The 22,671-nt window shown below is 42.9% G+C and overlaps 1 protein-coding gene across 1 annotated transcript; it reads right to left on the bottom strand.

Annotated features, from left to right (window-relative positions):
• Window positions 1-4,474: 4,474 nt before the first annotated feature.
• CRYM (crystallin mu) lies at window positions 4,475-22,256 on the bottom strand. Its single transcript, XM_024204726.1, has 8 exons — window positions 21,982-22,256; window positions 20,732-20,882; window positions 19,657-19,719; window positions 11,473-11,574; window positions 10,772-10,958; window positions 7,567-7,688; window positions 6,776-6,860; window positions 4,475-6,085 (listed from the first exon to the last, which is right to left on the bottom strand). Exons 1-8 carry the CDS (start codon window positions 22,152-22,154, stop codon window positions 6,021-6,023), a joined length of 948 nt encoding a protein of 315 aa, XP_024060494.1. The 5' UTR covers window positions 22,155-22,256; the 3' UTR covers window positions 4,475-6,020.
• Window positions 22,257-22,671: the final 415 nt, after the last annotated feature.

Genomic DNA, 22,671 nt, shown 5'->3' with positions numbered 1-22,671 from the left:
TCAACTTGGAAGCTGTATGGGACAGGGTGTATATACCCATGGGGAGGAAGGAAAAATAACTCTCTGTCCTAGACGGAGGCATGCACAGCTGGTCTCCCCTCATTAGGGAAGCATGCCTTCAAAACGAAGTGATGGCACTATGCAGGAGGGCCTTGGTTCCAAGGAGGACCAGCCTCTTCCCGGTTACTGTATTGAGAAGACCTTTGCCTACAAGATGTGATTGCTCAGAGGGTTAGGTCCTCTGTAGGACTGCTGGTGCAGTGTCCCCTAGAGAGCCAGGGCTGTGTGATGGGAGTTAATCCCTCCTCTTAACCCATGTTGCACTTGTTGGGCCTAGCACCTGAAGTCAACTGGATCCTAAGCTGGGGGGAAAGGTAGATATGCTGGAGGGTAGGGGTAGGGTCCAGAGTGACCTAGACAAATTGGAGGATTGGACCAAAAGAAATCTGATGAGGTTCAACAAGGACAAGTGCAGAGTCCTGCATTTAGGATGGAAGAATCCCATGCACTGCTACAGGCTGGAGTCCAACTGGCTAAGCAGCAGTTCTGCAGAAAAGGACCTGGGGATTACAGTGGATGAGAAGTTGGGTATGAGTCAGCAGTGTGCCCTGGTTGCCAATAAGGCTAACGACATATTGGGCTGCATTAGTAGGAGCATTGCCAGCAGATTGAGGGAAGTGATTATTCCCCTCTATTTGGCACTGGTGAGGCCACATCTGGAGTATTGCGTCCAGTTTGGGGCCCCCACTACTGAAAGGATGTTGACAAATTGGAGAGAGTCCAGCGGAGGGCAATGAAAATGATCGGGGGCTGGGGCACATGACTTACGAGGAGAGGCTGAGGGAACTGGGCTTGTTTAGTCTGCAGAAGAGAAGAGTGAGGGGGGGATTTGATAGCAGCCTTCAACTATCTGAAGGGGGGTTCCAAAGAGGATGAAGCTCGGCTGTTCTCAGTGGTGACAGATGACAGAACAAGGAGCAATGGTCTCAAGTTGCAGTTGGGGAGGTTGGATATTAGGAAACACTATTATACTAGGAGGGTGGTGAAGCACTGGAATGGGTTACCTAGGGAGGTGGTGGAATCTCCATCCTTAGAGGTTTTTAAGGCCCGGCTTGACAAAGCCCTGGCTGGGATGATTTAGTGGTGTTGGTCCTGCTTTGAGCAGGGGGTTGGACTAGATGACCTCCTGAGGCTTCTTCCAACCCTAATCTTCTATGATTCTATGACCCAATGACTTTGCTGGAGCTGCCACAGTCTGGTAGATTTTCAAAGACAAATAAAGTACTTAGGGGCTGCATTACTCATTAATGGGAGCTGGGCCTCTAAATCCCCTAGGTGACTTTGAAAATCTCCGCCTGTAGATACAGGATTTGTGCTGTTGCTCAGCTGTGATCATAGAAAGTACATTAAGAACAGCCATACTAGCTCAGACCAATGGTTCATCTAGTCCAGTATCCTGCTTTCTGACAGTGGCCAATGCCAGATGCTTCATAGGGAATGAACAGAACTGGGCAATGATCAGGTGATCCGTCCCGTCATCCAGTCCCAGTTTCTGGTAGTCAAGAGAATTAGGGACATCCAGAGCATGGAGTTGCATCCCTGGTAATCTTGGCTAATAGCCACTCATGGACCTATCCATGAACTTGTCTAATTCTTTTTTGAATCCAGTTTTACATTGCCTTTGTGGACACTGGCACCAGTTTTTAAATCTATTTAACACTTTTCATGATCCACTCTTTTTGCTCCTTCCTCCTGTTCCTTAGTTTGTTGAAACAACATATCTTCTTGCCTCAACCAGACTTTACACTGTTCATTTTCCTCCACCAAAGGCAATGTATTGATGCGTCAACACTTCTTTCTATTAGGCAGTTGTTCTGGAGTCACATGCGGTGAAACTTACAATAGCTGCAGGGCTCAGAACATTAATTAAACCAGACAGCATTTTTTTCCACATAAAGCCCCCCAGTAGATAATTAATTAAATGTTTAAGAAAGAAAGAAAAAGGATCTTGAAAATATTTATGTGCTTGAAGGCGTCCTAGCTGAGCCCTTTGACAAGAGGCTCGCGAAGGGCCAAATCCTGTCATCCTTGGTCAGGCAAATTGATTTAAAAACTCAGTGGGTTTTGTCTAACTCAGTGGGTTAGAGTACAGACTGTTGGACTGGGCCCATGATTACCCTCCCGTTCCTTATTTACCTGCTAAATGCCACCTGCATTGACTTTTCCATATGGCTGGAATCCAATTACAATTTGCAATCTCCCCTCACCCCTGGCTCACACCACACATTACCAGTGTTTATTTAGGACTCTCTCACCACATCATCAACCCATCTGTGAATGAAGCCACTAAAGATGGAACTGCTACATGGAAACCTTTACCACAGAACAGTCATAGGTAATTCTATGCTGATTTGTTGCCTGTTTTGACTGGAGTCTTAGTAGAAATAAATAACCAATCTCTGTACTGTGTTGTACAGTTAAAATATAGCCAACAAGAAATTGGACCAGAGTACAATATAATAGGTATAAAATGGCTCTTTGTGCCAAAGTTTCAAAGGTATGCAGACTCACCTAAAGATGCAGATAGTCACTTAATGGAATTTTCAGAATCATTTATCTGCATCTTTTGGCACATAATTACCTTTTAAAATCTGACCCTTTGTGTTTCCACTTTCTACTTTATTGATACCAACTTTGAGACTCAGCGACACCTCCTAATGGTGCAGACAGCAAAATCCTATGTGGAGGCTGACTGCCTGGATGCACATGATAAAGTTCCTTCATTTTAAATGATAAACAAAACAAAAAAACATTTCTTGAAGCAATTCCCTTGAAGAACAACATCTCTAATAAGCGGCTCCTACTGTAGAACAGCCCTCTGGCCACCTGTTAATATGCTACAATTGGGAGGGATGCATTTTAGTTCTTCATTTATGAAATCTGCAGTGTCATTTCCTGAAGCTCTTTCATAAGCAGCTCTCCTTGTTTAAACAAACCCTCTGCCCATTCACAAGTCTATGTAGTTGGCCCAAAATTCGACCCATTAGTAATAATGGCCTACATTTATTCGGTGCCTTTCATCTAGAAGGATTTTATACACTGTATGTAAAAGCATCCAGTCAAATCTATGCCCGCATAATTATTTGTTGAGCCCCACTGGTGTGCTCAGCCCTGTATAGCATACAGAAGCAGTGGCCACTTCCCCACGGAGCTTACAGTCTAAACTGGACAGGCAGCACAGTGAATACAAAATGTGCTGCATTACCAGAGACTGGAAAGTCCAGTCTCAAGCGTGAGGCAGAGTTGGCTTGTTTTCTTTTCCCTCAGCAAGTAATTTACTAAAAGGGACAGCCATGTTGATACTTGCAGTGCTAAAAATCACAGGAAGATGCAGCACAAATTAGACAGAAAAAGTTGTTTATAAAGAGAGTTTTAACAAATAATGGACAATAAAATGAAAGATTACTAAAAATAAAATAGTTTCCCCTTCATTTTAACTTACATGTCTGTTGCACATGATACTCATCCTGAGGTTGTACCTCTGGGATTTGTGAAAGAAGAAAAATATATAGATCTAGGCTGGAATTTTCAAAGGAAGCTAAGGGAGCAAGGCATACAACTCCCCCTAAAGTTCAGTGGGACTGGGTACTTAACGTTCCTAGGCTCCTTTGGAAATCCCATCTGAACATGCTGCAATTTTGCTACAATTAAATGGCCCTCTCAGTCTGGTATTGGAAATGCTAATAGAAAATACAGAGAGAAATGTCAAGTCAGAAAGTGAACCATCTGATACAACGCCTTGATAACAGCCACATTTTGGCAACTATTTAACATAATCCCCAAATGGAAAATGACCAAGAATTATTTTTATTAGAGATGGGAGCAAGCTGTAATGTTCAGATTCAGCTCTGAATGTTTACAAAGTTGAGGGGCATTTGGATCTGAGTATTTAGTTTGGTTTATGAAAACTGGATCCAGAGTTCAATCCAAAACTTCCCAAAAGTTTAGAAATGTCCAGTTGTGGAGTTTTGGAGCATGGCTCTGAGCACCTGCTTTTCCCACTGAAGCCAATGGAAGTTCAAGGTGGCCAGGATCAAGTCCTTTGATTGGAGCCATCTCGTTTTTTATTTTCAAACATCAATATAAATCACTGGGCAGTGAGTTAGTGCATAAACTGTTCCACCTTCAGAGAACGAAACACAAAGGCTGGCTTATTTCACATGTGGAAATGAACCATTTGGTGTTCTCATTTCACTCCCCATTGGTGTCCCACCTCAAAACGTTACTCAGTCTGGCCAGAACTGCAATCCTTGTTCAAGAGAGGCATAGCACTAGGATAGCAGTTTTGCTAGATGGTATTGCTGTTTTGCCAGAGTTATGTGTGGAAACTCGCTCTGGCAGCCCATGTTACACTTGGATCATCCCAGTGTCATTAGTCCGTCACTGCTAAATAAATGCACACATTTCAAAATATTCAGTACATTAAATGTGATTTTTTTCATAACAGAATTTTTAAGGTCACATAATTACAATTTAAAAATGCAAAGGTTAGGAGGACAAATTCTTCATTCACTTATGCCACTGGAAAGTCAACGGAGTTACTCTGGATTTTGCACCCATGTAAAAGAGAGCATCGTTTGACCCAAAAGATTTAAGGGTTTGTTACCCCTCAATGCTAAATCTATGCAAATTATACTACTATGCAATTTACTCCTATTTTCTGACTAGTTTACAAAAGGCTTGTAACTTACACACACATTATGTCACCTGTGACTTTTGCCCATAATTCTCTTTATAAATTTACTCATGCACCACCTAGAGATTTAACACTAAATTCTACTGTACCTCCTGTCTATTGCTTCTCTATACTGTACTAGCAGCATTACAAATGACTGTGCTATATACGTTTCCATGGAATGAAGAAATATTTAATTACCTGCATGGTATAAAATGTAGATGCAAACAATTTTATAAGGCACAAATGCAGCCCCAAACTTGGTACTCTTTCCCAAAGCAAGAGCCATCTATTAACAGATGTGCAGTCTATGCAAAACAGTTGGGTTGTTAGCATAGAACAGGAACTTTTCCTTACCTAGCATGTCACCCCTGGCTCCTTTAAAGAAAGAAAGAGAGGCTCCTTTAAAGCAATGCTCATATGGCTAAAAGCATGATTACCAGTCCACTCTCCTCCTCAAGACACAAACAAACCTCAGCATTGAAAAGGTTTGTCTTCACACTGGGAAGAAGTTTATCCCATTGGAATAAGTCAGCATGGCTCTAACCTAAGAGAGCCTTAGTAGAGAATTTATGAACATATTAAATCAGGAAATCTCCCAATAGAATATGTGCAATATTATTTATTTATTTTTAAAGAAAAAACTGTTTAACGCTGAAGTTTTGGGTGAATCTCATGACCATCATAAACTGATAATACTAAGTCCCAGCATAGCAAGGCACTGAACATGATTAACTATTTACCCTTTTTGATTAACACACTCTAACTGTAACCTACAGCATTTCTAGCATTCCAGATTCAGACCTTTCTAGAGACCAGATGGATAGATGTCTGAATGATGGTGGTTTCATCATGCTGAGAACTGTCCCACTGGGATTTAAATGGAGACAGCTATCACTAGTGACATGATACCAGATTTAAACTGCAGTCTCCACACTAGTGCATTTTACCACCATACCAATTAGCTCTCCACAGACATGAAATCTGCACACAGTTTTTCTGCTAGCTGTTACATTAGTGAGCAAAAGTGGTTTATTCCAGAGGATATCAAAATGCACAGAAATACATTTGTTAGTAACTTTACAAACATTAGATGTCTGACATTAAAGAATAAAAGTAAATGCTGTATATGTTGTAATTTTAATATTGGCTATTGAAAGTTATAAAGTACTATATTCCCTATGGAATTACTTCCTTTTCTTATAAAGAAATGGTACAAGAAAACTAAGCGTGAACCATTTTCTTTATATTATTTTGTCCTTCTTAGTATTGCAGGCTCTTCGTTTTAGTTACCGGCTGACCAGGAATCATAAACGAATTTTGCTGCCACAGTGTCTTCAATTGCCATCCCTGAAATATACAACAGAATTAAAATCACCTACAACCAATACTTCGGTTGAATGAAATAATTTAACTTCACAGGGAAACAGAATGACTAGACAATGGATTAGAGAATCTTTCACACCACAATCTAGGACACCAGTCTGGTAATGACAAGAAGTTATCACCATCAGATAGCTGTTAGGTGCAGTGTGTAAAAGGAGTTTATTGGTTTCAATCCAATTCCCATTGGACATGTATCCATGCTGTAAAAGCTACCACAACTGGAACCAATGGATCCTTGCTAACAGGTCATTCAACTTCGACCATGGTAATCCAGTCTTCTGATCACTTCCAATACCGTACTTCTTTGTCACATCACCTTCAAGTCAAACAGACTTCAGGGGCATCAGAGTAGGACATTCAGGTTGGAGCTATGTTAGTAAACAATGTAGTCATGAGTTGAGTAAATGGAACTTAAAAAAAATGGACAATGTATTTTTCTATCATGTTTGCTTTCCTTTCAATTTAGATTTTATGAGTCTTGCTACATTGAGAAAGGAGGGAAAATACACATCTTATATTGTAGCTACTGTCCTCTGTAGAGTGTGTTGGGACAGCAGCTTTGAAGATCATCAACTTTCCCATGCAAGAGGGACTTAATAAATAACAAGGCATTGTTCCTCATCAGATTTACACATAGGAGGGGGTTATTCTTACCCAGTGATTTGAACACTGTTGTTTTCTCACGCAAGGCTGGTTTTGTCCCTTTCACTACCTCCCCCAGCTCAGCAAAAATCTCTGCCTGTGAAACAAATGCACATTTAGGCTTGATATCCATGACAGTCATCAAGAGAAATAAACTGTTTTTTGAGTGATTTTAAAAGAAAGAGAAGACAAAAAATTGGAAAGATTCTGTTACTGGGAAAACAGATCATTGTTAGGTCAAATAATATAGAAACTAGACAGAAATTCCAGAAGAATAACATGGCTTTCAGAGAAAAATATCTGCCTGAATTTCATTACTCAAAATGATCGACCTGTTACCTTGCTGACAAAGATAAATTGACTTTCATGTAGTTTACAGTTTGTTGGTTTCGCAGATGAACCCTTAAAAATGAAAGCCCTGTCTGCTATGTGTGGACATTAAAAAAAATCCTATGGCACTTTGTGTAAGGGCATGACAAACGGTCCCCTCTCCTCAGTTTTGTGCAGTGTGACAGCCATCTGTTTGGCTGCTGGCCTCCACACATCAGAGGCAGTTCCAATTTAATTATACTGAAACGTGTATCACGGGGATACATAGGTGCAACAGAGCAGAATTTGTCCCATCATGTATAAATTGCTTTGGGATCTTCTGGGATGAAAGTGAAAGATTTGGAATAATTTTTGAAACATTACACATTTTTAAGTGTAGATCTAATAAAGGATGGATCTGAAAGCAATGAGAAATGGCGCAATGCAAAAGTAGCATTCGAGGGGAGACGCTCTAGCATTTAAGAAAGACTTACCCTTGATAATATAACATCTCCTGATTCATTCAGAGCCGCCTCTCGAGAATCCACATATAGGACAGAATTCTTCATCACTTCATCATCCAGCTCTCTCCAGTCTGGTCTGCTTGCCCCAACGGCTAAAAGATAAAAGTGATTAACTTCAGAGAGAAATATTTAAAATGGATTTAACAGAAACATTTCTTGTTCAACAGAGGTGAATAATGTCTTTCCACAGCAGTGTCGTACTTATGCACAAACAGCCTGAAATTAACCTTGAGGACAATTTCACTGATACAAAACAGCAGCGGCCTGATTGACTAGGGGAAGTCCTGGGCTTCTCTCCATTCAGACTGAGCAGTACATTATGCATCTAGGGCTTGATCCCGCTGAGCACCTTCTACTCCCATTGATGTCAAAGCAGGATTGAGCCCTTAGGGTCCAATCCTCCAAAGTGCTGTTCCTGTTACGCCTGCTGAGCACCCTCAGCCCTCATTAGGTCTAATCCTGCTCCCACTGAAATCCTTGTATTCAGTGACATCACGACCAGGACCACCAAAATCAATGAGTTCCCTCGTAGTAGGGGTGGCCAACCTGTGGCTCCGGAGCCGCATGAGGCTCTTCAGAAATTAATATGCGGCTCCTTGCATAGGTGCTGACTCCGGGGCTGGAGCTACAGGTGCCAACTTTCCACTGCTCAACCGCAGGCCCTGCCCCGACTCCACCTCTTACCCCAAGGCTCCTGCCCCTTCCTCTGAGCCTGCTGCACCCTTGCTCCTCCCCTCTCCATCCCAGAGCCTCCTGTACATTGCGAAACAGCTGATCACGTCGGGCAAGAGGGAGGGGGAGGTGCTGATCGGCGGGCAGGAGGTGGTGGGGGAAGGGCTGATGTATTACTGTGGCTCTTTGGCAATGTACATTGGTAAATTCTGGCTCCTTCTCAGGCTCAGGTTGGCCACTCCTGCCTTGTAGAATCAGGCTGCTAGCAGTAAAATAAAACTCATGTGGGAGCAAATCCACAACGGCAGGGTGAACTCACAAGGGGAGCAGGATTCTTTGTTAGCATTTGTCGTTAGACAGCCTTTTCCTCTTAGGTTTGGCCCTCTTGCTTACATCTCTACTCCTCTGGAAGGCTTAGCCAAAGAGGAGAGGTCATAGTGGAGGCAGAGAAAGGGAGGTAGTGCTCTGCATAGCATTTACAAAGTAATCACAGTGAAATATCTGCCAATAAACCTCAAGCTCCTTGAGCAAAATATGTTATTTGTTACACGGGTGCATTCCCCAGTTTGGCCTAAGAGTTTTATCCATGTCCAACTTGTTCCCATTCTCACAGTGTCCGCCCGCCCATCTCACACCAGTCAAAGACATTAACAAACTAATACAAAACCAGACAAGCCAAGTGCTTGGTTAGCACCAAGGACGGATGTACAACAACTACCCTTTCGCCCTTTAGGGCAAGTCTGACAAGGCAAGGCAACACAGGGAAGCTCACCCTGTCACTGCCTACGCTGTATCTCTGCTACAGATAATAAAAGTCCTTAGTTCTCATACAGTGCTTTTCATCATAAATCACAGACCTTCAGTCTCAAAGGCTGCCAAGTCCAACCCTTTCTCGAATAACAAGCGTATTTATAAAGTTGTTTAACTAACAAACAACCACACTGTACTATAGTTTGGTAGGCTGGCGCTATGCTGCTCTATCATATCCTCTCTTATCAGCCCCTTCTTCTGTTCTTCACCCTCTTCCTGCTGCTCCTAACAAAGCCCTGCTGGATGTTGTGATTGTAACATCCTCCTCAGCAGGATGTAGATAAATGACCCAATCACCCCCCTTTTCCTATTATCTCTTGCCCCTCTCCACTTCCCTCTCCTCAATTCATTTGCAAAAGCCTTGAATTTCATAATTCTTTTTTATTAAGTGTTTTTGATCCAGACTGTCTTGATGTTACGTGCCTGTAGAGAGAAATGCAACTAAAAGATCCCTCACTTATCCTTATCAGATCAGAACCAAAGAAGCAGTTTGCTGCAGGGAACTGTATGTGCAGACCGACGACTGAACATTATTATCTGGGATTTCTAAACCTGCAGTTTCCATTCTTTTCTTATGACTTTGTAAGCAGTACAATTGGAGCCCATTTACAGATCTTTACTTACCGAAACAGTTTTGTGAACAAAGGCTTATCATTAAAAAAAAAAAAAAATGTAAAACTCCTAGTATTAGCAACTTCTTTTGTACAGAGAAACACAAATAATATTGAACTGAACGGTAAAACAATTCTTCTATACAACTTTACAGACAGTAGGGATGTGAGAACTCCAGTGTTGTCTGAATGCCTACTCATGCAGTACGAATGCCTCTGGGGAAAAAACCAGGAGAGGTGGTCTTTGTGTATGTGTTGCCTCAGCAAATGAAGACACTAATTGATTCTGGTTGTACGCATGGCCTTCATGCTGTGAGACAGCACAGATAACAATGTCACCAGCAAAGAATTAAACTGAGTTTGAAAAATTGGTGGGGTGCTTTTGAAATGTGGGAACTTCCTTTAAATTGTTCCCTCTTACAAGTTGCCTTTGTCTCATTACCAGACCACTTGGAAAGTGCACAAGGTCATCTGAACCAGCTCCAAATTAAATAACGTAAATAAATGCCAAGGAGCTCAGGGACTCTGTATGCTAGGGCAGCAACAACATCACCAGAAAACACAATTTAAAAAAAGAACACAGCGAAGGGACCAAACCCTGAGGTTCTCTCAATTTTTACACGGTTCATAACTCAGGCAAAACTCCCACTGAGATCAAAGGGAGTCAGCCCCAAAAGAAGAAATAAAGGAGTTTGCAAAACAGGGCAGTAGAAAAGATGATAAATATCAGGGAAACAGAAGTGCTACTAAAAAATCACTGTGGGAACATGTTTCCAGGGTGTTGTTTAAGTCTAAGACCAAATGGACATCAAGGCCACACCTTGTTGGCTACCATAGCAAAGATGAGATTACCTGCTGCTCAAACATACAACAGCAGAATCCCTAATAGCTTTGAATACAGACACCCTGCAGGACCATGCTCAAAGAGGAGAAGTGATTATTCTGAGAAATCTAGACCATTCTGGGCAGAAACTGTCTTTGTGAGTATTATACAGCACAGCATTGAGCACATCAGAGCTAAATAAAATAATAATACAAATAATAGCAGAGAAACCCCCCTAATCAATGAGAGTCTGGCATACCGTTGATATGGGCACCTGGTTTTATCCACTCGCCAAATAAAATTGGTGTTGTTGCCATGGTGACTGTTATAATCACATCAGCTCCGGTGGCAGCCTCCTGAGCAGAGGAGCAAACCTGCACTGGTGGACCCTTAACTGAGCGAGCAAACTTCACAGCATTCTCCTTAGTGCGATTCCATATCCTGACCTGCAAAAGCAACATGGAAAGCATGTAGAGATTATATAATATGAGTAACCCGTCCTTGCAAAAAGTTTTCTTCGTTATCATTACTTATCCTGGCAAAGAACAGGTGAGTAGATTTTGTGTCTGGGCTAGTACATCTTCATGATTATCTTGCAATGCTAGTATAACAGTTCATGGCATCTTTATATGTATAAAATACATTTTAAATAGAAAATCTGAACTGATCGAGGCTGCAGGAAGCTTGTCCAAGAAACTTATATACAGTAGGATTTTTTCAAATAGAGAAAAGAGTAAGTCTGAAACTTGACTTTGTTTCCAGCATGTGTTATTAAAATGCTTTGAGATGGGAGGAGGAAAGGCTATAGAAGTGCAATGTCTAGAGACATTTTGTTGAAATTTGCTGAAGCCATTAGATACAACTTTATTGGTTATTATATACGTTATTTGTTATTGGTGTTACTGAAAAAATAATTGAGAAAAATAAATCTTCTCCTTTGAGATGCATTCCTTGGCTTACCTCTTTAAATGAGAACTGCTCTGTGAAGACCTCATAATGGCTATAGGCTTGAACACCAGCTCCTAGAATGCACAGCACTTCTGAATCAACTGGCATTAAGAACTAAAATATATCAAGTTAGAAAAGAAATCAATGACAGTAGTCATGGAAAAAACACAGTTGTGATGATGGACCCACTATTTAAATTAAAACCCCTCAATCTTAGGCACATTTACACTGGAAAGGCACATTTACACTCGAGCGTTTATTTTTAAACTTTGTACAGAGGGGTCATTGATTCCTAAGAGAAACTTTTGTGGGCTTGATTCAATTTGCACTTTTGCATTTGTATTGATGTAGCTACATGTATGTAGTTACACCAGTATAAACCACCAGTGCAGAAATGCTGTACTGGAGGTGAAACAGGGCTTACACCAGTGCACTGCATTGGCACGGAGGGATTGCACCTATATCAGGATAGCTGTAAGAGTATAAGTATCCCCAGGATAGACAGGACCTCATTTACTGGCATGCAATTCCATTGACACCACCAGTTGCACTGGTATACTAGGGCAAAATGTAGCCCTATAAATTACAACCCTTATCCCACAAAATTTTGCAGATTATAACATTGTTGTTGCAGACACCACTCAAAGAAAGGATGAAATGCCTTTTATTTAGCAATCCTGTAGGACACAATGTGCATCCCAAAACTGGGGTAATGGGCTTGGAAGAAATGCCATGCCCCCAGACAGTCAACCGCTAATCTAGCCTCAGTCTGAGTGTTTGTTTAAAGAGTTGTTTATCTGCTCTTTAAAAAAAGGAGGAAGAGGAAGAAGAAGAAAAAGACTAGAAATGAAGCTTCCTACTTGTCACTTGTTCATATCCCTTTTTAAGCTGAGTCAAATTGCTGAAAATGGTACCAGTTTGGGACACTTGTTTTTCCTTCTAAACAAGAGAGATTACATTTCAGCCGTGGCCAGGTATGGCCCGTGTCTGACATCCCTGATTTAGAACACTCCAGAGAGATGAACTTTGCTAAGAACAGGATCTGTGTCCACCAGTCAATATTTACGAACAGGAGTGGCTTGAGGCTTAAGACTTAAAATTCACTCCTCTGGTAGCTCTGAATTTCCCTGTTTAATCATCCTCTGTGGTGCACCAAGAACTGGGGAGGGAAAAGAAGGGATGTTTGAACCTAGCCCCAGCCACCTGCATTTCTTGTTTGTGCATTTGCTATGGCCACTCTTGTACTTGGAGCCTTTGAACTATATGGGCTTTCAATGCCTGTTGAACTGACACTGCTGCAAAGAAATAAAAAAAAATCTCATCTAGCAGATTTATCAAAGCTAAGAGCTCATTTTGATTCTTGTTACACTGACTCTGTAGCATTGATTTCAAAAGTTCCGTACATAAAAGTATTGGCTTATTGAAGAGGAACTGCCATAAAGAGGACAAGATGACAACTGAAAGCTGGGCTCAAACAGTCCTGAAAATCTCATAGAGCAGCAGGTGACAGATAAGGGTCTGATCTGGAAGTTCTAATACAGGCAGAGCTCCTTTGAAGTCACTGCATCTGAAGAAGTGAGGTTTTTTACCCCAAATAAATCTGTTAGTCTTTAAGGTGTCACCGGACTCCTTGTTGTTTTTGTGGAGCTTTGCTTGTGTAAAGTCTTCAGGATCTGGTTTTAAGGTGGGAAGGTCTGAGCTGAGAGCAGTCCTACAGTCTAACATCTCAGGAATTCATTGTGTGACGCATGGCTAGAAAGGGTTAAACATCCTGCAAAATAAATAACCCTCAAAAGACATGTAGGGAGATAATGTTTGTGTTTTTGTGTATTTACATATGTATGAGTAGGGTCCACAATGTAATCAACAGTCCCTGTCTATGCAGTATTCTGATATCATTTAAATGAATTGTGAACATCTCTCTTTGAAATGTACTGTGAATGGTGAAGGAAAAAGCAAATGGCCTTATGTTAATTCGTATAGTTAAGTACCTCCTTCAAAGTCATCCTAATTACCTTTTATTCCTTGAGCAATTCCAACTTGTCAAAAGACATGAAATTGTACAAAAGATCCTTCGGTCCCGATTCTGTCATCTCAGATCTGCTTAAGCTTCTTCAGGGGAAGTTTGAGTCGCAAGATTGAGGTCCCAGTTATGCTGATATGCCCTGAATGTGATATTTGGACATTGGACTATAAACTAAGAACTATTTCTGAAAGGTTTCAGAGTAGCAGCCGTGTTAGTCTGTATCCGCGAAAAGAACGGGAGTACTTGTGGCACCTTAGAGACTAGTTTCTAAGGTGCCACAAGTACTCCTGTTCTTATTTCTGAAAGAATTCTTTGCAACTACGAAGCTCACCATCTCTGCTGTGAATCTGCACCTAAATGAATTGAACTCATGTCTGTATGTATATTGACCTTTTAACCATACTCTCTCTCTCTTGTTTTTTAATAAATTTTAGTTTAGTTAATAAGAATTGGCTGTGGCATGTATTTGGGTAAGATCTGAAACATTCATTAACCTGGGAGGTAATGTGTCTGATCCTTTGGGATTGGTAGAACCTTTTCTTTTATATGATGAAATAAGATTTACAGAAATTTTCATCATATTTGACGTGGGTCGCTGGATGGAGGCCCGAGGCTGGATCACTTTAAGGGAACTGTGTTGTTTGGACTTCTGAGTAACCAGTAAGGTAATAAAGAAACTGTTCTATGCTGGCTTGGTAAATCTAAGTATTGGAATATCCACCAGCTTTTGGGGGTTTGGCTGCCCCATTCTTTGCAGTTCACCCTAATTGAGTGACCACAGCTGGCTCCCCACTAGGACCCCGGTCACACATTGTTCGCCCCTTCTCCACTCCAAATGGAGTGGCTCTTGGGGATAGATACTCCACTTCTGTGTTGGCTGTAACTCCATTGATTTGGGTGGAATTACATCAGCATAAGACTGATGTACCTGAGAAGAGAATCTGGTCGTCAATCTAAAGCAGGAGAGTTAGTGGGCCAGGAAACATAGCACTTATCAAATCTGCCCATCTTCTTCATTATATCATTCTTGCGCTTGGAAGACTAAAACTTTCCTTCAAACTGATGGCCTCAGAAGGGTTATCTGCTTTATTAACAGACCAGTCAAATATTTTTAAATTAGTATTTGAAGATTTATTTGTATTAATATTGCTACTTTGAATTGGAAGTTATGTGGAGTGGCATAGTGGCCAGACTGGGGAAGAGGCTTTGTAGTCTAATCAGTTTTAATTTATCACCGCACTTACCCAAAGACCCTATAGGTGCATACATAAAGCAACGAAAAAATAACTGAGCAAAACCACTCCAATATATTCTCAGAACAGTTCACAGAGTGAATCACTCCCATATCACATACAATACAAGCATGTAAAAAGCAACAGAGAGTCCTGTGGCACCTTTAAGACTAACAGATGTATTGGAGCATAAGCTTTCATGGGTGAATGCCCACTTCGTCAGACGCATGTAATGGAAATTTCCAGAGGCAGGTATAAATATGCAGGCAAGAATCAGTCTGGAGATAACGAGGTTAGTTCAATCAGGGAGGGTGAGGTCCTCTGCTAGCAGTTGAGGTGTGAACACCAAGGGAGGAGAAACTGCTTTTGTAGTTGGCAAGCCATTCACAGTCTTTGTTTAATCCTGATCTGATGGTGTCAAATTTGCAAATGAACTGAAGCTCAGCTGTTTCTCTTTGCAGTCTGGTCCTGAAGTTTTTTTGCTGTAAGATGGCTACCTTTACATCTGCTATTGTGTGGCCAGGGAGGTTGAAGTGTTCTCCTACAGGTTTTTGTATATTGCCATTGCTAATATCTGACTTGTGTCCATTTATCCTTTTACGTAGTGACTGTCCAGTTTGGCCAATGTACACAGCAGAGGGGCATTGCTGGCACATGATGGCATATATAACATTGGTGGACGTGCAGGTGAATGAACCGGTGATGTTCTAGCTGATCTGGTTAGGTCCTGTGATGGTGTTGCTGGTGTAGATATGATGTAGCAACACCAAAAAAGCAAAAAAACTTCAGGACCAGACTCCAAAGAGAAACAGCTGAGCTTCAGTTCATTTACAAATTTGACACCATCAGATCAGGATTGAACAAAGACTGTGAATGGCTACCCAACTACAAAAGCAGTTTCTCCTCCCTTGGTGTTCACACCTCAACTGCTAGCAGAGGACCTCACCCTCCCTGACTGAACTAACCTTGTTATCTCCAGACTGATTCTTGCCTGCATATTTATACCTGCCTCTGGAAATTTCCATTACATGCATCTGACAAAGTGGGCATTCACCCACGAAAGCTTATGCTTCGATACATCTGTTAGTCTTAAAGGTGCCACAGGACTCTCTGTTGCTTTTTACAGATCCAGACTAACACAGCTACCCCTCTAATACAAGCATGAATACCTTTTCTTTGATAAAATAACTGCTTTTTTAAAATAAGGAAGATGAAGTAGATCTAATCTATCTGGCCTTCAGTAAGGCATTTCAGACACACAGGAAATTAGTAATTCAGATGAAGAAGATGAGGATTAGGGTAAGAACTGTAAGGAGGTTAAGAAACCGGCAAAAGGTGAGAAGACAAATGGTTGTGCTGAAAGAAGAACAACTGGGCTGAAGGGAGGTTACTAGCGGAGTTCCTAAAGGATCAGACTTGGGACTTATGACTTTGGCACAAAAAGTAGGAAGGTGCTAGTAAAATTTACTGATGACATGAAGTTGGGAGGCATTGTCAATACACAGGAGGAATGGAATTTTATACAGGAAGAATTGGATGACACTGAGGACCTGGAGTAATAGAAATGAGATGAAATTTAAAAGTGCAAGGTCATGAGCATAAGAACTAATAATAAGAATTTCTGCTATAAACTGGGGACTCATCAGTTGAAAATGACAGGGGAGGAGAGATACCTGGTTGTGTTAGTTGATCACAGGATGACTATGTGCCGTGAATGTGATACAACTGTGAAATAGGCAAATGTGGTCCTAGGATATATCAGGTGAGGCATTTCCAGTCTCTCTCGCAGGCATGTATGACATCTGCAGAGCAACATTTTATAGATGCAGTTGTAGGTCCATAAGCCATTTCCAGGCCTCCTCTGTGACACTGTGGATATCATCCAATTCATCTTTGAATCCATATTTGGGACACTGTGTTCTGATGTGTTCATTGGTTTGGATGGTCTCACTGCAGTCACATGAAACAGAGTCTTTGATTTTCCACTTGTGCATCAAGTAGCCGTATCTTCCACTATTTCTTTGGATGTGGGTCACTGTGGTCCCAAGTCTGTGTGGCAGGTCGAAACCGAGGAGGCATTTGTTGGTTCAGTAATAATGTGCTTGTTTGGAACAGCAGATGAGGTCCAGACACTTTAACATTCCCTTGCCAGATCCAGAGACTAGAAGTGATCAAGTGTGGTCCATAGTAGCTTTCACGATTTCAGGCGTGATGGGGGTATGTTATCCATAACTTGACAGATGGGAGGTTCTGCATAGTCTTCGGCACATTTAAGTTCTTGTGCTGTGGCTATATCTCAACGGACAGCTGGAGGTTCGATGTTTGTTAATACAGAAAGCCACAGTAGAGGTGTTGATTTTAAAGTTTCCGTGATGATTTGCATGGTCTGATTCAGCTGCCTCTCCATTTGCTGAGTATAGCAGCTTTTTTTCCACACCAGGGCACAATACTCTGCAACTGAGTACACAAGGGCCAAGGCCAATGTTCCTAGAACCAGGACAGTTGATCCCCAGCTTGTTCCCATTAACTTTTAAATAATGTTGACATGAGTTTTTGCTTTCAAGGCTACTTGCTTGAGGTGGTCATGAAAGGTCAGTGTGCAGTCAAGAATGCCACTGAAATATGTTGGCTTTGGGTTGTAATGCACAGTTTCACCATGTAACTTGACAGTTATGAGTGTTTTGTGCAATTCTATTGTCAAAGTGGAAAGTAGAGACTACCGATTTGCTTGGATTTGGTCTCAGCTTTTGGAAGTATTTCTCCATGAGCTTAAGGTCAGATCTAAGGGTCACTTCAAGTTCTTTAAAGCTACGGGCCTAAGTGGCGAGTGCCAAACCATCAGCATACGCAAACTTCTGCACTATCATTTCAGGCATATCGTTCGTGTATACACTGAAGAGTATTTCCAGTAACGATAGAGAAGTATTAATGTAATTGTACAAGGCACTAGTAAGACCTAATTTGGAATACTGTGTACAAATCTGATTACTCATGTTCAGGAAAGATGATCTCAGACTGGAACAGGTGCAGAGAAGAGCTACTAGGTGACCAGGGGCATGGAGGACCTATCTTCTGAGAAGACACTGGAAGAGCATGGCTTGTTTAGCCTAGCAAAATGAAGGATGAGAGAGGATATGATTACTCTCTACGAAGACATTGGGAGATAGACAACAGGTAGGGAGAAGAGCTATTTAGGTTAAAGGAAAATGTTGGCACAAGAATAAATGGGTACAAACTGGCCATGACTGAATTTAGGATGGAAGTTAGAAGAAAGTTTGTAATCATCTGAGGAATGAGGTTTTGGAACAGCCTTCCAATAGACATTGTTCAGATAAACAACCTAATTAGTCTAAAGATAGAGCTTGATAATTTTTTGAGTGGGACTATATGATGGAGTTGCATGCAGTGATGGGGGTTGGGCTTGATGGCAAAGGGGGTCCCTTCCAGTCTTATGTCTTATGTTCCTAAATCTCATGATGCAGGGCTTCAATTGGTCACCTGTAGGGGTTAGGAAGGACTTTTTCCCTGTTGTATTCTGCGGAGTGGTTCTCCTTCCTCTAAAGCACTGGAGATGGCCACAGATGGCAACACCAGACGGGGTGGGATCGTGCTCTGATGTGGTACAGAAAAATTCTCTCTCAGATGCTTGGCTGGTGGGTCTTGCTCACATGCTCAGGGTCATATCAATTGCTATTTTAGGTTGGGAAGGAATTTTCCCCAGGTCATATTGGCAGGGACCTTGGGGGTTATTTGCCTTTCTCTGCGACATGCGACTTACTAGGATCATCTTGGATATCTCACCTAATCAATTCCCTGCTATTGCAGAGGGCTAGGTCATTGGTTCACATTGGTAAACAATAGTTCAATCTATTTCAGGTTATTGGGCTCAATACTGGGTTAACTGGGTGGAGCTAGTGGCCTGTGATATGCAAGAGGTCTGACTAGATGATCTGGTGGTCCCTTCTGGCCTTAAACTATATTACTCTACACAACTCCCTCGGAATTAAAATAGAAACAACCAAGTTTTAGGCTTTTCTTTGAGGATTGAACATTGTCATAAATCTAGTACCTATGATTAAAGAGAACTGGCATGGATTGAAAGCCTCTTAGATCACATTCGCATCTGACCTCTAAGCTATTTTACATGACACCATGTCACAGGACAACTGGCCCAGCTCTCCTGTTCCAATCCAGATGTGCCCTAGTTTGGTGTAATGAAGAGGGTGGGACTGCCCCTGGGAATTATGAGAGACAGCCCAAAGGCAAGAGAGAGTCCAGAGGCTGAAAGAGAGCTGGCCCTGAAGGAAGGAGCTGTGAGTTCCGTGTTGAGCAGTGAGCCAGATCAAGCCAGTGAAAGTGGAAGGCAGTTGAGGAATTACATACAAGTTTCCCCAGGCCACAGAACCATGGATAGAGAGGGCTGAAGGCTGAGAGCGGCAGAAGGAGACACCTGCTAGCTGAAAGACCAGAGAAAAATAAAGGCTGGCGGAGGATGTAGCAGTGAGCTTGCTGATGTCTCCAGGTGAGAGCCAGAGCCAGACCTGAGAATGAAACAGGGCAGAGAAGCAACCCAGGTTGAGGGGCTGGGATGAGGAATGGTGAGAGATGCCAGAGCTGTACCCAAGAGCCTGAGCATAGTGAGAGACATCAGAGCTGTACTTGGTGTGTTCATGGACTGTTGTGACTTGAAAGATTGGATGTACTGTGGAATTGAGACTGTGTTGAGGAATTCTGGATTACAATTTTGGGACTCTTGTAATAAATAAATGCTGGAAAGGGTATCGGTACCTGGAAAGATTACCTGGAGGGATGAAAGGGGTAACTGTGGCAGGTTCATGGGTCGTGCAGCGGCATTCTGCGGGAGGGCACCTGAGGAAGGGTTGCCTTGTCACACACCAATAATCTACTTCAACCCACTTTATAAAGCATCAGACCTACCTTGGTAGCTATCGCGGAAACTGCAGCAGTTCGTTTTGCTGTAATGACACTGCCATCCATGACCTTTTAAAGAAGAAAATCAAACAGACTGAAATGAACACCGAAAACATAATGCCAGATGCTTTCTCCATGTGTGAATTAGTGCTTAACGACTGATATATCATGTGAAGGGACAAGGAAAACCTGAGAGAAGATTATTATTAATGCAACACTTGCAAATATATTCTATAGAAAATTGGTAGATTCTCTTCCCTGCTCCACTCCTTTCATGACACTCAGGCAGCACAAAGCGAGTGGAAATTGGCCATCATCACAGTGGCATCGACCCAACATAAACATTTTTACACTACACTTCCTGGAGACCCCAGTACCGGGGGTGTTTCAGGGCAATGAAGGCATGGCCAGAACATACTGCACTCTGGCTAGCATTGGGGACCATTGTAAGCAGGTATATAATTGAGCAGCCCTTAGGCTGCTCTAACCTATGCCAGGGCCCAGCACCATGGAGCCATACTCAGTATCCCCCTACCTTGTGCTGCACTCTGGGTGGGCACTGGCTCTATATAGATTCTGGCTCTATATATTCAATTATCAAGTGAAAATGGATTGTGGAGCCTCGCTGAGAAACAGACACTTTCACTGTTCTGGCCCTTCTCAAACCATTATCCTCATTTTTAATTAAGAAAGATAATATCCCAAAATTCCTATTACAGCCCCCCAATCCCACTCTCACAGAGGCCAACAGTAAAACTTGCATTGCCTTTAACAGTTCAGAATATTTGGCAATTTATTCTTTCCCCCTAAAAATATCAACTAAACATGGTGTCGCGGGAGTTCTTCAAATAAACAGTTTCACTTCAAATCACCAGTTTCAGAGAACAAAGAAAGAAGGACAGATTAAAGAGAATGAAACAGACAAGCCTGAGGGCCAGATTCTCAGCTGGCACAAATCGCCATAACTCCACTGAAGTGAATGGAGTGATGGTGATTTACACCAGCTATGTCATCTAAAATCGAAGTATGATTTTGACAGACTGTTAACAAAACAGAATGCATCAATGCACGCCGAACTTACAGCTTTTAAAGAGCCATTTCTTGGGTCAAAGAGTAATACAGTTGCTTGGTGAGAGGGAACAGAAGAATCCTTTTTGTGTTCATAGAAGGTTACCAGTTTAGTTGTTAGAGCATCGTCCTTTGCACTGTAAGCAGGCATGACCCCTAAAAATCTTTGAAAGACAAAAAAATATACATTTAACATGAAATTTTGTAATTTGTTAGCTAACTAGCAAGAAGTTAATAAGCAACTGCTTTTGATCTCTAATGTAATAAATAACCCTCTCTATAGCCCTACTTTTTCTCTTCTCCACTTCTAAATTGTGTGACATTTTCTAGGCTATTTAAATATGTGTTTTCTAAAGAAGGATCTAATCTGCCCCCAGTGGGAGTTCTGCCATTGACTTCAATGGGCCAGGATTTCACCCCAGCTCTCCAGTACAGTTTAACTTTAATGGTTTGCTCATTGACTTTCCTCCTAACCAGGCATTGTTAATGACTATTCACAGCTTTAGTTCAGAACTAATAGGGTGAAATCTTTGCCCTACTGAAGTCAATGGCAAAACCCCCTTTGAACTCAGAGGAGGCCAGGATTCCACCCACAGTCTTCTCCTTTTCCTACTAATTATTATCCCCCTATTATCCTTGAAACACTAGCAGCCCCCACTTTCTTTCTCTCTCTGTGCAGGACACAGTAGTGCTTTATCCTGGTACTGTAGAGGGCCGGCCCATGGGCACACTTTATAACAGCCTGGATGGCTGATCTTCACCATCGATTTTAAAGGACACAAAGCACTTTCCCCATTCCCTTTGCAGCACGACTTTGGAGCCAGCTCCAGAACTCGTTTGAAGGAAGCATCAGCCAGGGCCGTCCTTACCCAAACGCAAACTACGCAGCTGCGTAGGGCACCAGGAAATTTGGGGCACCTGCCTGCTGCTCCAGCCTGGTTGGGCACTTCAGAGACTGTAGCGATTTGCAGGAGTGCTCGCTAGGAGTAGACGGGTGCAGGGGACATGACAGGAGAGGGGAAAGCTCGCTGCACTCGGCCTGCCTGGTTGCTCTCATTGCAGTATCCGAGCTGGAAATCTCCCTAACCAGACACAACTGGGGAATATCACGGCAGCTGCAGGGCCAGCCAAGGAAGTCCTCACCGTGGGGAGGGACTGAGAAAGGGATCCCCTCCTCCCCCCACTCTGGCTCAGGACGAGAGGGGCGCCCCCGAGGAGTGCCCGTGATGGGGCTCCCTAGAGTGTGCACCCCTCCCTACTTACCCGCTGTACTTCTGCACCGGCACCACGGTGCGCACGGGCTGCACGACGCCTCCCTCCGCGCCGCTGGAGAAATTGGCCAGGGCAGCTTCCAGCGAAGGGATCAGGAGGCTGGCGCGGTGCAAGTGCTTCTCCACCACCTCGGAGCCCAGGAAAACCGGCGGCGCAGCGCTCATGGTGACCAGCGCACGGGCCGGACGGGCAGCACAGACTCTCGTGCGCCTCCGGCTGCAGCCTCTTGTGCCCGCTTGGCTGTAAGTATTGTCCCGGACCCCCGCTGCCACCCCTCTCGCCAGGCTGATGCAACTGCGCCGTGTGGGGCGCCACCTCGTGGGTGCACAAGACATTCTGGAGCATCCACCCTAGCCTGTTGGGGCCGGCATGTGACTCTGCTGGCACGCCCCAATCACTATGGCTGTAGCCTCCTTATCTTGGAAAGTGGGGAATCACCGCGGGGGAATCTCAGAGCTACACGTCACGGGGGGGGCTCATTTTTCTCATTATTCTAAAGAACACATTCTTATGGGGAACTCCTCCCATTGTGCGGCTCTCAGTCATTATTATCCCTTCCTGTGGGGTGTCTCGCTCGTTGCGGAGGGAGGTCACCCGCCACCGGGAGAGGGTAAACCCACGGTGCGTGTGAGCAGAGGGTAACGTAATGCGTCATGGAGGGAACCTCCGTTGTGGGAACTG

The sequence above is a fragment of the Terrapene carolina genome, unplaced genomic scaffold (assembly GCF_002925995.2).
Source record: "Terrapene carolina triunguis isolate 2854851 unplaced genomic scaffold, T_m_triunguis-2.0 Scaffold93, whole genome shotgun sequence".
In the NCBI taxonomy this organism is placed as follows: domain Eukaryota; kingdom Metazoa; phylum Chordata; order Testudines; family Emydidae; genus Terrapene; species Terrapene triunguis.
Note: the sequence above shows the minus strand (reverse complement) of the source record. Positions and strands in the feature narration are given on the sequence as shown.